The sequence below is a fragment of the Rhipicephalus microplus genome, chromosome 9 (genome assembly GCF_043290135.1).
Source record: "Rhipicephalus microplus isolate Deutch F79 chromosome 9, USDA_Rmic, whole genome shotgun sequence".
NCBI classification, from domain to species: Eukaryota; Metazoa; Arthropoda; class Arachnida; order Ixodida; family Ixodidae; genus Rhipicephalus; species Rhipicephalus microplus.
The window spans coordinates 58,570,321-58,581,721 of record NC_134708.1 but is presented as its reverse complement, the minus strand read 5'-3'; the positions used below and the strand labels follow the sequence as shown (position 1 = coordinate 58,581,721).

Here is an 11,401-nt window from a genome sequence, read left to right as displayed (position 1 = left end):
AAAACTCCACTTGTACCGAGTCACAAAATTCGGCGAGAAAACGTGCGAAAAAAAAATGCAGGCGGAGACGCCACCTTCCGATTCCAGCTCCAAACACCATGACGTCATAAATTTCTAAGGCATCTACTGCATCCTAAGCTGCTTCTAACAGATAAAATTGAAGTACAGTGTCATACGCCATAGACCTAGCATACGAAGTTTCAGAAAATTTCATAACGCCAATGTCTCGAAAATACAAAAAATGTGTTATAAAATTTCCGAATGTCGTATGTAGATATTTTAACGCAAAATTTAAAAATGAAACTTCAGCCCTGATTTTGTCAACTAATAATGAACTTATGATAGTGAAACATATGGCACTAGAGTTCTCCAAGTGCAGTTCGTGAATTTAAACCATCACCGTTTCCCTTTGTGTGACTTTAAAGATGTCTCTTACATTGAGTTGTGATGGCACTTAAATATGAGGTGCATTTCAAAAATCTGCAGCTCATCCACTGCGGGGGAGATCCAACACTGCCACCCTCATCCCCCGACAAAGCTTTCAGCTTTGCATGTGTATCCGGATGTCCCAGCTTTTTTTATTCTCGCTCGAATCAGTAACTAGGTTGTAGGCCACCTCAAACAACCACAGAATGCAGCATTTCTTCTCTGCTGAAATATTCGTGGTTATTTTTTCAGATAAAAACCGAAGCACACGAAATACGCCTAATATGAAAGCGGCGTGCACCAAATCCTGTGGTTAATACATGGCAGTATTTGTTCATGCTTGATGACGGATGAGTCAGTGTTTTTCTGATGCACATACATCAAATAATGCGAGGCCCTGTACAATGAACGAGCACAGCCGTGTAGTAATCAAACAATGCTGGAGTAGTGGCACATGGGCGTGCATATAGTATTTCATATTTGGTGCATTTCAAGCACTTTCGCTCTTTCTCGGGGAAAAAAACAGGCAAACAGACTTCAGTACAAAAGGACTGCTGGAAACAAGAGCTACTTGAGGCGGCCTATAATGCAAAGTTAACAATTTACCGCTTCGGGTGGGAATAAAAAGGCTGGCTAATTAAAGTTGTTTATTGGTTAGGGTGTTTGTACACGCGGTACCGCTCAATTACAAAGGGGTGAAAGCTAGAACATTCCTTGGAGTGCATGTTTTTAAAGTTGGTCCTACTTTAGTTTATGAATATGGCACAACTAACCATATAATAATTAGATGTTCATATATGCTGTAACTACACTAAATTTCTGCACACACACACCAATATGTACGCACATCGATTATTGCTTTTTCTATCGCTAGCCTGCCTTTACTTCTCAGTGAGGACCTAAATTGTGCAGCAAAGGAAGCCGAAGAGCAAGCAGCCTCCAGTCTTGTCTTTATTCAGGCGAAAGCCTTATGTGTCTTATAAAACAGAAAATAGAGCTTGTGGCAGCGACAGACTTGTGGCGTGGTGGATGAGATAAAGAAACCATCATTAAGAGATGATGTCACAAATCACAAACATTTGTGACGTCATGTCATGTCATGCAACGCCACACGATGGTATTGCAGCGCCCTCCTTTGGGCGGCAAAGAAAAGCGATGTGTGTGCCGCATTCTCAAGAGAAGAAAATGAAGACAGCGCTTCGCAGTGGCACAATCAGCCATGGCTCGTGTTCCCTCCTCTCTTATAGTACATCAACTGAGAGAAAAAAATGACATTCACATTTGAGTCGTCCAAGGTGAATGAATGCGCAAACCCCGAGAGAGTTTTTTCGGCCACCTCGAAAATTTGCTCACAGCTAATGCCGTATTTTTGCTCACAACAAAAGAGGCCATCGACAGCGAAATTTCAGCGAAACGAGCTATTTAACGCGGTCGCATTAAAACGCAGTGTGTCGTCTTTCTGAGCTGGAAGCATTAGGTAATGTTTACATAACCTAGAATGCAGCTACGTTGCTTTAACATCTCCATGCATGTTTTGGATGAATAAAACATGGACACGCAGTTTCATTGTTTGTCATTTATTATGGCTTATACAGGATGTTAGTTGTCGGGCTTCTCCGAGACCATCAAGTGGCCGTATTTACAGCTCGGCACTAACTCGAACAAACAAGGAAGAAAAAAAGTGGTGACCTCTCATGGCTAGAAAATCTGGGCCATGGATCACACACACACACACAGTCGCTTGCTTTGGCCACGTCACACTTCTTTCTGCTGCACTGCTTGTGAAGCATGCGGCCAAAGTACACATCTCTTGTGCTGTTTTGTACTTGGCTGGCCACATTGTCGTCGGGGTGGCGGGTGCCTTCTTTGTTTGCAGCCACTTAGCAACTGCAGCTGCAGGATGGCAACACTGCACGACCAGCTTCGTGGAGAAACGTGTCAAGTGTTGCACTAAGGTGCCTTATGATGGCTAAAAAAAATCATTCGCTCATTTATGGTTAAAATTTCACACACAGAAAGCGTTTCGTCACAAATGGGTACAGTATCCCAATACAGTTCTTTCACATACTATTTACAGTTGAATCTTGCTGTGACAAAGTTACAACAGACACGAAAATGACATCAATAATTCAGAAAATCCGTAATAGCCGTATATTCCTTACACTGTGCTAATGACAAGACTGTTCTTGATTAACTTCATAAATAGTGATACATCATTATATGAAGTATCCCTAATTCATTCATTATATGAATTTGCTCGACTGTATCATGCTCAGTAGAATCTTTCTAGTACAGCAGCATTTCTTTCATCAGCTAGCAACCTACCCAGCCAACCGTGACAGTAATGGACATGACGAAACAAATCGCCATGGCAACAGCCAATTGCAGACGATGCTTACGCAAAGAAAGTTCTATAAACACTAGCCAACAGAGGCAGGTTGTATGATGTAATGGGAGCAGGCGCACACCCACTAGTGGCACCACATTACTCTGCACATTAGAACTGCCCCTGCTGTGCAGTCACAAGCAATATGAAAAGGAACATGGAATAAGCTTCAAATAGACATAGTGACAAAGCGCGATTGCCAAGCCCAAAAATGTTCGCAACACTAAATATTCAAGCAGAGCATTCTTTGCAAGTTAATACACTAGATACTTGACAGCCTGCAATGCGCCACTGTCACACAAGGCTAATGTTCCCTTTCATATTGCACATGGCTGTAGCTTGGCACGTACGCCTTTGACAGGAGCTGCCACCACTTCCATCACTGAAATGAATTATATTTGGGCTGTCACACTGCTGCATACAAAGCATTCTTTTGATAAAGTTATTCTGGACGAAATGTAAAAGGTAGGTACTGCACTTGAGCAGGGCATTCAACAAAACTCGTTGCAATGTTCAAAGTTTTGCGAAGAAGGTGAGCGCAAGAAGTAGGTAGTTCAGCCAAAATAACCACTGAGTTTTCTAAGTAACACACGATAGAAAAACTTTTTTCTTCCATGTGTACAAAAAAAAAGGAAACCTGGGAAGAGAAACTAAGTTAACACAAGGCACAAGTGATGAATCTAGGGAAAACGTAAACAGAAACTATGCAAATGAGCAAATATGGTTAAGGCTTGCTCTGAAATTGCAAAGCAATAGTTCACCTACAATGCTTGTCAACGGAGAAAAAGAATATTCAACAAATCAAGAACTATTCTTTGTTCTGAAGCACGCACTTAAATTATGTGTAGTATTGTCATCTTCCTACATTTAAGCTGATCAAACATTATAACCTTAGTTCTCTCACGAGCCTATGCAATATTTCGGTGCACATAACTCACCTATGCATGGCCAGATGACGGGATAAGAAAAAGAGAAACTGCGTGCAAATGTAACCTGTCAAGAGCACATTAGACGGCTGAAACCGCTGTCAAAGGCAAACCAGCCCAACTTTAAGCATGAGGTGAAACTCCAGAAATGATTACTTATGCCACCAGTTGCTGCCCAGGTTTTGAAGGGTGGCTTTGCGACAGCAGAGCACACTCTGCCGTGAAGTGCTTGGTCCACGCAGCCGCATGTAAACACAGAACACCCTGCAGTGCCTGATTTTTGTACTAGAGAATTTAAAGAACCTTTTGTGTGCATACAGTACTCCTTCAAAGCAGCAGATTCTGCACTGCAAACAAAGCCACATGGCTTAAAGACAGCAGCATGCCAAGCATGAAACAAAATAAGCCACAGCCCACATCTTTGTCACAAAAGTGCATGTTCTTCGACACACACCTCCCGCTATTAGAGAGCAAGAGGATACCGCTGTACGTATCATTTAAAAAAAGACTCTACTAATGGCTAATAAAACGCTTCGGTAAAGTGCTCGCTAAGCACCGAGCACACATTTCATATGAGATCAGCCAACCTGACCAACCCGTAACAGTTACGGCACGTTATGTTCTCGGAACACCACCATCACAAAAAAGCAGACTTCTTGACGCTGACTTGGAAGCGCGACCAGCATGAGCCTCCGTCAGAGCATCCGACTCGGAGGAAAGGCCGTCACTGCACCAAGGAGAAGTTTTCTAAGCACAGACGAGCGCGCTCTCCCCGCTCTCCACAACTGAGCTCCCGGAGCATTAGGATAAAGACTGGAGACAAGTCGTGCTGGCTTTTAAAGTGCTTGGACAGTCACCACCGTGGCGCGACATGTAGGTGACACCCCCATGGCATGGGTGGCGGATGAATGCTGTCATGGATAGCCGCAGTCAATCAGAGCTGGCGGTCGAAATTCAGGTACGTCTTGAGCCGAGGCGGCAGGGGCAGCTCGAGAATCCTCTGGCGCAGCAAGGGAGGACGCTCCTGCAGCTGCTGCTGCTGCACAGTGATGGGGCAAGATAATCAAACCAGCACTCCTATAAAGGTCCACAAACCTTCGGCCAGATTAACCCTGCACTGAGGAATGCGGTTTCACTTAGAGACGAAACAGTGAATCAGTTTAGATTGATAAACTGCACTCTTAAAAACTACGCTATCATAGGTTTATAATTAGAGGAGCAAATCGAGGTTGAAGTCTCATTTTTAGACTTCGTCGCAAAATCTCCGTGGGAGACGTCACCGATTTTGACGCGTATTTTTTCGTATTACGGCGATATTGGGGGGACGAAATTGTTTGAAAAACGTCTAGCCTATGGCTCTGTTACAAGCTGCCACTCTAGCGTCGCCAGCGCGAAGTCGGCGACGGGAATGACAGCAGGTCGATTCGTTCCGTACGCAAGCAGAGACAGTTGATGGGACAGTTGATTGATGGGAAACTCCGCCCCAAAAATATTTTGACCCCACCCCTTTTTTAATTGGGAGAGGGCCCTCAACTAGCGAGAGTGACAACCTGTCGGGTTGTTGTCATACGGCTTGGCCACCAGAGCGTTTCCCACGCTTTTCCCCGTGGGAACGGTCAAACGTTTGGCTCTCAGCCGGTGTGTCTCGTAGTCTAATCCTTGTTCGGGGCATACCGCGGCCTTCTACGACCTTGCAGACGCCGCCACAGTTACAAAAGGATTAACCGTCGGCGGCGACGTTCTAAGAAGAGCACCCCATTTTGCACTTCTCGGCTCCCTTTCATGCGCCGCCGTTTCTCACGGTCAGTCGGGGAGTACGGCGCCCGTTAATTGCCGTGACGCGGTGTCGCCAAAAATGGCCGTCCGTCACAGGCTCCCTCAAAATAAAATCAACTTCATTTGCACTGATTAGGAACCATGGAGGCCCTAGTCATAGAGCTTCCTAAATTAACTAGAGGGAACACTAGCACAGCGACCATGAAAATCATGGGTATGACACGAATTTGCCTAGTCTTCATGCCTGCGGGCGATGAACACACTTGTGGCTTCGTTTATTGCTGCGTTTTGGTTTTGTTTCGAAGGAAAGAACACACCGTTTTTTGCTTCGTGACCAGTTTTGAAGTGGTAAGCCTAAAGGTTAGGGTGATGAAGCGTGGCTACCGAACATTTGCCAATTGTGGTTTCGTGACAAAGCAGCTTCAAGCCACGCGAAGCCAGAAGGAACGTAATGTACAAAGACCAGGCAAATTTATGTCATACTCACAATTCCCATGCTGGCTGAAGCGTTATGGGTTGCAGCTCCCATAGACACTAGCGCCAGAGTTTTCTCTGGTATATATTTAGGAAACTCTATGGCCTTAGTGGTCTCTTATAAAATGTATGACATCCCGACAACTGGTCCCAGAACTGCAAGGTGGCACCACCAGCCACACTTTCTTTCGGCGTGTCTTCTAGCAGCAAGCATGATGCTTTTGGTATCGTAAAATAGTATTTTTTGTACTAGTATGAGAAAAATCGTTTTGCCCTTTTAGTGTCCTTTTGAAAGCCCACGGCTCAATATAGTGCCCGGTGTGTTCATTACCCAGATGCTCACTGCATTTCCACTTTACGTGCGTTCACGTCATTCTTTATATCCAGTCCGATGGTCTCAACAGGCATTGCGTTCTTGCTGGGTGTTTGATTTATGTGGAGTGTTAAGCTTACACTGGGCATTAGATTTACATGGCATTATGTTCACATCAAGCGTTACATTCACAGTGGGCGTTTATGCATTTACGCTTAGCATTAAGCAGTTCATAGATGTTTAAGTGAAACGTTGTGGGGGATAGTGTTGGCATTTAGGTTATGCTTAGTGTAGGAAGAAGTATTACTCTACATGCTGACTGGTTGGTTCAAGTGACACCACAATCTGGCTACAGGGAGCAGAAAGGTAACGCGGGAAGGAGCAGTTGCCTGCATGCATGGCTGAGTGGTTAGTTTGCTAGAACCAATTCCCCCAGTGTGTACGTCATCTGACGAAATATCAATGAAAAAAGCAAAGTTATTTTTTGCTTGCCGATATCAGAGGTTCAGCAGCATTCTGTCAAGTGTCTATCTTGCCTTAGCACCTTCATAGTCATCTCCACAAATAGACCTCAATTTGAAACATTGCATCTCAACTAAAGAAAATGCCCCTACTTTTCAATAACTGTCAGGCATTGCTACGGCAATATGTTAGTTAAAAGGCACTATCACATACGAGCATACACTAGAAGTGAGTATTTATGAAGTCGTTACTCCAGAATGACAGACAGACAAAAAAATTCCGTAAAGGAGCCTCACATGCTCATTGTGTTTAGTACAAAGTAGCCCACATCATGAATACTTAATTGCCAGTTTTTCTAGATTTTTAATATCAGCAAGAGAAAAAAAAAGGAGAAGAAAGCATCAATGCAAATGTAAAAGTTCTTGCTGGCTGAGTCAGTCGATGATGAAGGAACTTGTCACTGTACTATCATGTACTCCCTAGCGGTGTGGAACTTGACACATGTGTACCGAGAGCTAAGACAATGCTGGAACTGGAAGGCAACGGACACAATCGCTCCCTGCCATCATGATGACACCTTAATTACAATTACGGCCTCAAACTGGCCACCTTGCTTAGGCCAGACGAAATGTGAGAAGCTTGCACGAGCTTCGCATGTTGTCCATCAATGACGAAGGGTCTGCAGCCCTTCAACTTTTTGAAATTATGAAGTATCCAACAATAACGATAATTTCTCGGGTTTAATGTCCCAAAACCGTGATATATTTATGAAAGACGGCGTAGCGTAGGGCTTCAGAAATTTCGACCACCTGGGATGCTTTACCGTGCACCTAAATCCAAGTATATGGGCCTCAAGCATTTTCACCTCCACTGAAAATGCGGCCACCACAGCTGGAATTCAATCTCGCTTGGTACGTTAATCCTCAGCTATTAGTATTATTATTTTATATTATTTTTATTATTATTATTATTAAATGGATTGTAAACAGTGCCAAGCATAGACCTTCTTATCCTGAAACTTTGTATTCCAACTGACTGCAGTGTGTGATGGCACCAGTGAATGTTGTCAAGGGTTGCACCAATAGGAGGAGCTGTTGTACACATACGTTATACACATATGTAACCTTGACATAAGGTGTAACCTTGACATAACGAATAACTCATCGTATAGAGGCTGGCCTGTCGGTACCTCGGGCACCTCTAACATTATTGCAAAAGCCTAGAATGAATTCACCTTTATGACTGTTGCACACAAACACACATGGACGATACAGGGCAACACAGTGAGCAGCTCTCGTCCTTGTGCAGGTTTTTTTTTTGTCCCAGTGTTTTTGCCCATAACAAGCATAAAGATACACGATTGCACTTCCGCTCATAAGACTACCCTCCAGAGACCCTGGCCAAAAGTGCAGATGTGAGGGGGTGGGCTCAAAGTGCCCTTGAACCACCTCAGTTAATTCGACAGTTTTTTATCATTTGAAGTAAATGCCTGCAGAGTCCAGAATTCCCTCACGATCAACAGTGTCAAACATGGTAGCGCTATGAGCCACCCGTGCCCCTCCTTTCCCCCCTTTCCACATATTCAAAGAAACAATCTCTTCTCCTCCCAGGCCTTTCGATAATTCTTGGCATTTGCCGGGACATTGACATTCTTTTCCACCCACGCCATTCCCAAAAAAGAAACTGCTTGTTTGCTCGCAGGTCTTCCTCCTCGCACAGTGAGGAGGAGCACTCGATCAGGAGGAGAGACGAGCCAACGAACAGAGCATAGCTAAGGAAAAAGAGAAACGAGGGAGCGCCTCTTATGAATAATCAAATGCGTGTAACTCCGCTATTACGGCATCGTTTAAAGAAATTCTCATGGCTAAATGTTTCTTGAGACTCGTGCACAGCTGCAACCTCACAACTTCCATACTTACTAGGCTTGTGCGAATAGTGAATTGTAAGTTCGAAGCAAATTCGATGCGAATAGTGATTTTGGTCAAACGATTTCCGAATTCAAATAGTATATATGACATATAAAAAAATATTTATCATGACCTAAGTCACTTGCACAACTGACTGATATGATTAACTGATATGTGGGGTTGATCTATGTCCAAAAATTGATATGTGTCCCAAAATGTGATAAGGAGAGAGAGGGTAGTGGTGGGTTCAGGAAATTTCGACCATCTGGGGTTCTTTAACATGCAGCGAAATCTGAACGCACGGGCCCTACATCATTTTTATCTCATTCAAAAATGCAGCCACTGCAGCTCGAATTCGATCCCGCAACCTGCTGGTTAGTAACCAGCACGAATTCTTTAAAAATTGAAATAAAGCCTCTATGCAAACGCCTTCTTTTTTTTTCATTCAAAGGAAGTTTAACAACTTTGAGTAGTAGTAGCATTTGAATTTCGGTAGGATATGAGTGATAAGCTGTAAAATACGTAACATTTAAAAATTTATTATGCTTAGAGCATGTGTATCCTCATGACAGTTTTATGCTTAAAAAAAAGATAATCGATTTGCGAGTAATATGTTAAATTTGAAGTCGGGCTTCACGACAAAGCGAATTTGTCTTGAATAAATGCTTTCACAGCTTAGCACCCCTATACGACAGTGAAAGCACTTTTACAAGCAATTAGATGCGAATTAAGGGGGGGGGGGACGTACATTTCGAAACAAACTTTTTGTTTACTGTTGGATGTTAATGAAAATTGGCACAGACAGTAAAAATTACTTCACAGTGCTTTCATAAAAATTTTGATGCGATAACACAAAAACTTAATGTGATACAAATTATTTCTTCCTTGAACCTCGTGCAGGGGCTGACAGATTTATAAAATGATAAAAACAGTTGGCAATTATTGAACGCACAGCTAAATGTATGCTGAAGGGGGCAGCATTTTCAAAATAATTTTTTTTTCTAGTTGCAACGAAAAATTCTTTAGGGAGTAAAATGGAAAACTTAGATCGCAGCCCCCCGAAGCACAGTTCAAGGAGCGTTACAAAACAAACGGAATCAAAATCTGTGCAGTGGTTGCCCAGATATCTGCTCTACAAGCTGAACATAATGCCAAAAAAACAGTATTGAAAAAACTGCGTTTAAAGTTTCACCTTCTTTTAACGTTTCTAAAACACCTAAAAATTGTGATCTTAGGTTTGTCTTGTGATATTTAACTCAGTATGCCTTTGTTGCCTATATTTTTTTAACAACCTTTTTTTTTTATCTACAAAGAACAAGTATGGATTTCAAACCAAGTTATTTGTATCAAGGAGTAGTGTGATTGTAGGAATGACAGCATAGATTGTAATTAAAAAAGGCCATATACTGAAGTGATTAGACTTTTTTTGTGTTCAAGCTGTCATTAGCATAACTAGGTACTTCTTAATTACAAATAAAATAATCACTAGACATTTTTTTACAGAGAGAAGTTTATTATGGCTCACACCATGACAACCTATGCCTCCTTTCCAAATGACTAACAGTTATGGGCAGACAACTGGTGGCACAGAAATTTTTTCAGCAGTTTATTTAATGACGCGAGTCGGGCATATAAAAACTCCTGCCCCTGCTTCATACATGCTTTTCTACAACTGTAGCCATGAAACGCATGATCGTGCTGGTCACAAAAACACTTATCTATGAGGCTTTCATTGTCTCAGAACATTCATAGACACTCGCGGTGATACTAAGCAAGGCTCCAAGTACGTCTAAATTGTATCACAAAAGCTTATTGACAGTCCTCCATATGACCGTGAAGTGCGCGGACACATGGACAGCGCAGCCGGCGCGTGATGCACTTTCCGGCAGCGTTCGGTGACGATGTGCGAAATGTCTACCAATGATGACAAAAAACTGGCGCGCACTGCACTTGGTATCGCACTTTCTAATCCAAACGCGTGCACTGCGCTTGGTATCGCATTTTCGAATGCCGACGCGCGAAACTGGTAGCCGCTGTTTCGAGCAATTTTTGGCAGTGGAGGGGGGGGGGGGGGGGTTGACAAGCTTGACAGTGGGGTCTGGTGCCGATGCGTAAAATGCTTGCCCGCAGTTCCAAGAAACGAGCGAATGATGGGTTAAATTTGAAGTCACGCTTCACGACAGAACGAATTTGTCTTGAATAAATGTTTTCACAGCTTAGCATCCCTATACTGCAGTGAAAGCACCTTTACAGGCAATTAAATGCAAATCAAGGGGGGGGGGGGACGTACATTTCGAAACAAACGTACTTTTGAACAAACAAATCGTTGCTTACGAAGAGGCATGTTGCCACGAGTGCTCTAGCACAGTGTTCTTGCCTGCAAAGTTCGTCCAGCCGTCAGCGGAGTTAGGCCAAAAGACAACTCCGATGACGCGCCGCGCTTGGAAACCGCGCGTCCGCTCGTAGTAATCTGATCTAACGCTAATAACGCTAACAGCTTCGTTGCTTGCGAAGAAGCACGTTGCCACGAGCGCGTTAGTGCGTTGTTCATGCCCGTAGTCTTGCCGGCAGCAGAGTACTCGCTTGAAGACGACTCCGTTGACGCGACGCGCTCGTACACTGCGCGCCCGCTCGCGATGATGTGCCGCACTAGTAGACCACGTGCCCGCTCCTAGTAATCTGATCGTGCATCCGCTTACAGCTCCTAACTAAAGCGTAATCATATCCTAAG

At 43.6% G+C, this 11,401-nt stretch overlaps 1 protein-coding gene across 2 annotated transcripts in view; it reads right to left on the bottom strand.

Moving 5' to 3' along the window:
* Nucleotides 1-1,987: 1,987 nt before the first annotated feature.
* The window catches only part of LOC119163299 (protein-L-isoaspartate O-methyltransferase domain-containing protein 1-like), a 31,695-nt gene continuing 22,281 nt past the window's right edge, over nt 1,988-11,401 (bottom strand). Inside the window, exon 8 of one of the 2 annotated variants that reach the window (XM_037415263.2) lies at nt 1,988-4,777. In XM_037415263.2, the coding sequence (XP_037271160.2) occupies nt 4,673-4,777 (105 nt within the window). In that variant the 3' untranslated portion in view covers nt 1,988-4,672. Of the gene's footprint in view, nt 4,856-11,401 lie in introns of both variants that reach the window. The other variant, XM_075873711.1, reaches the window with a different exon arrangement.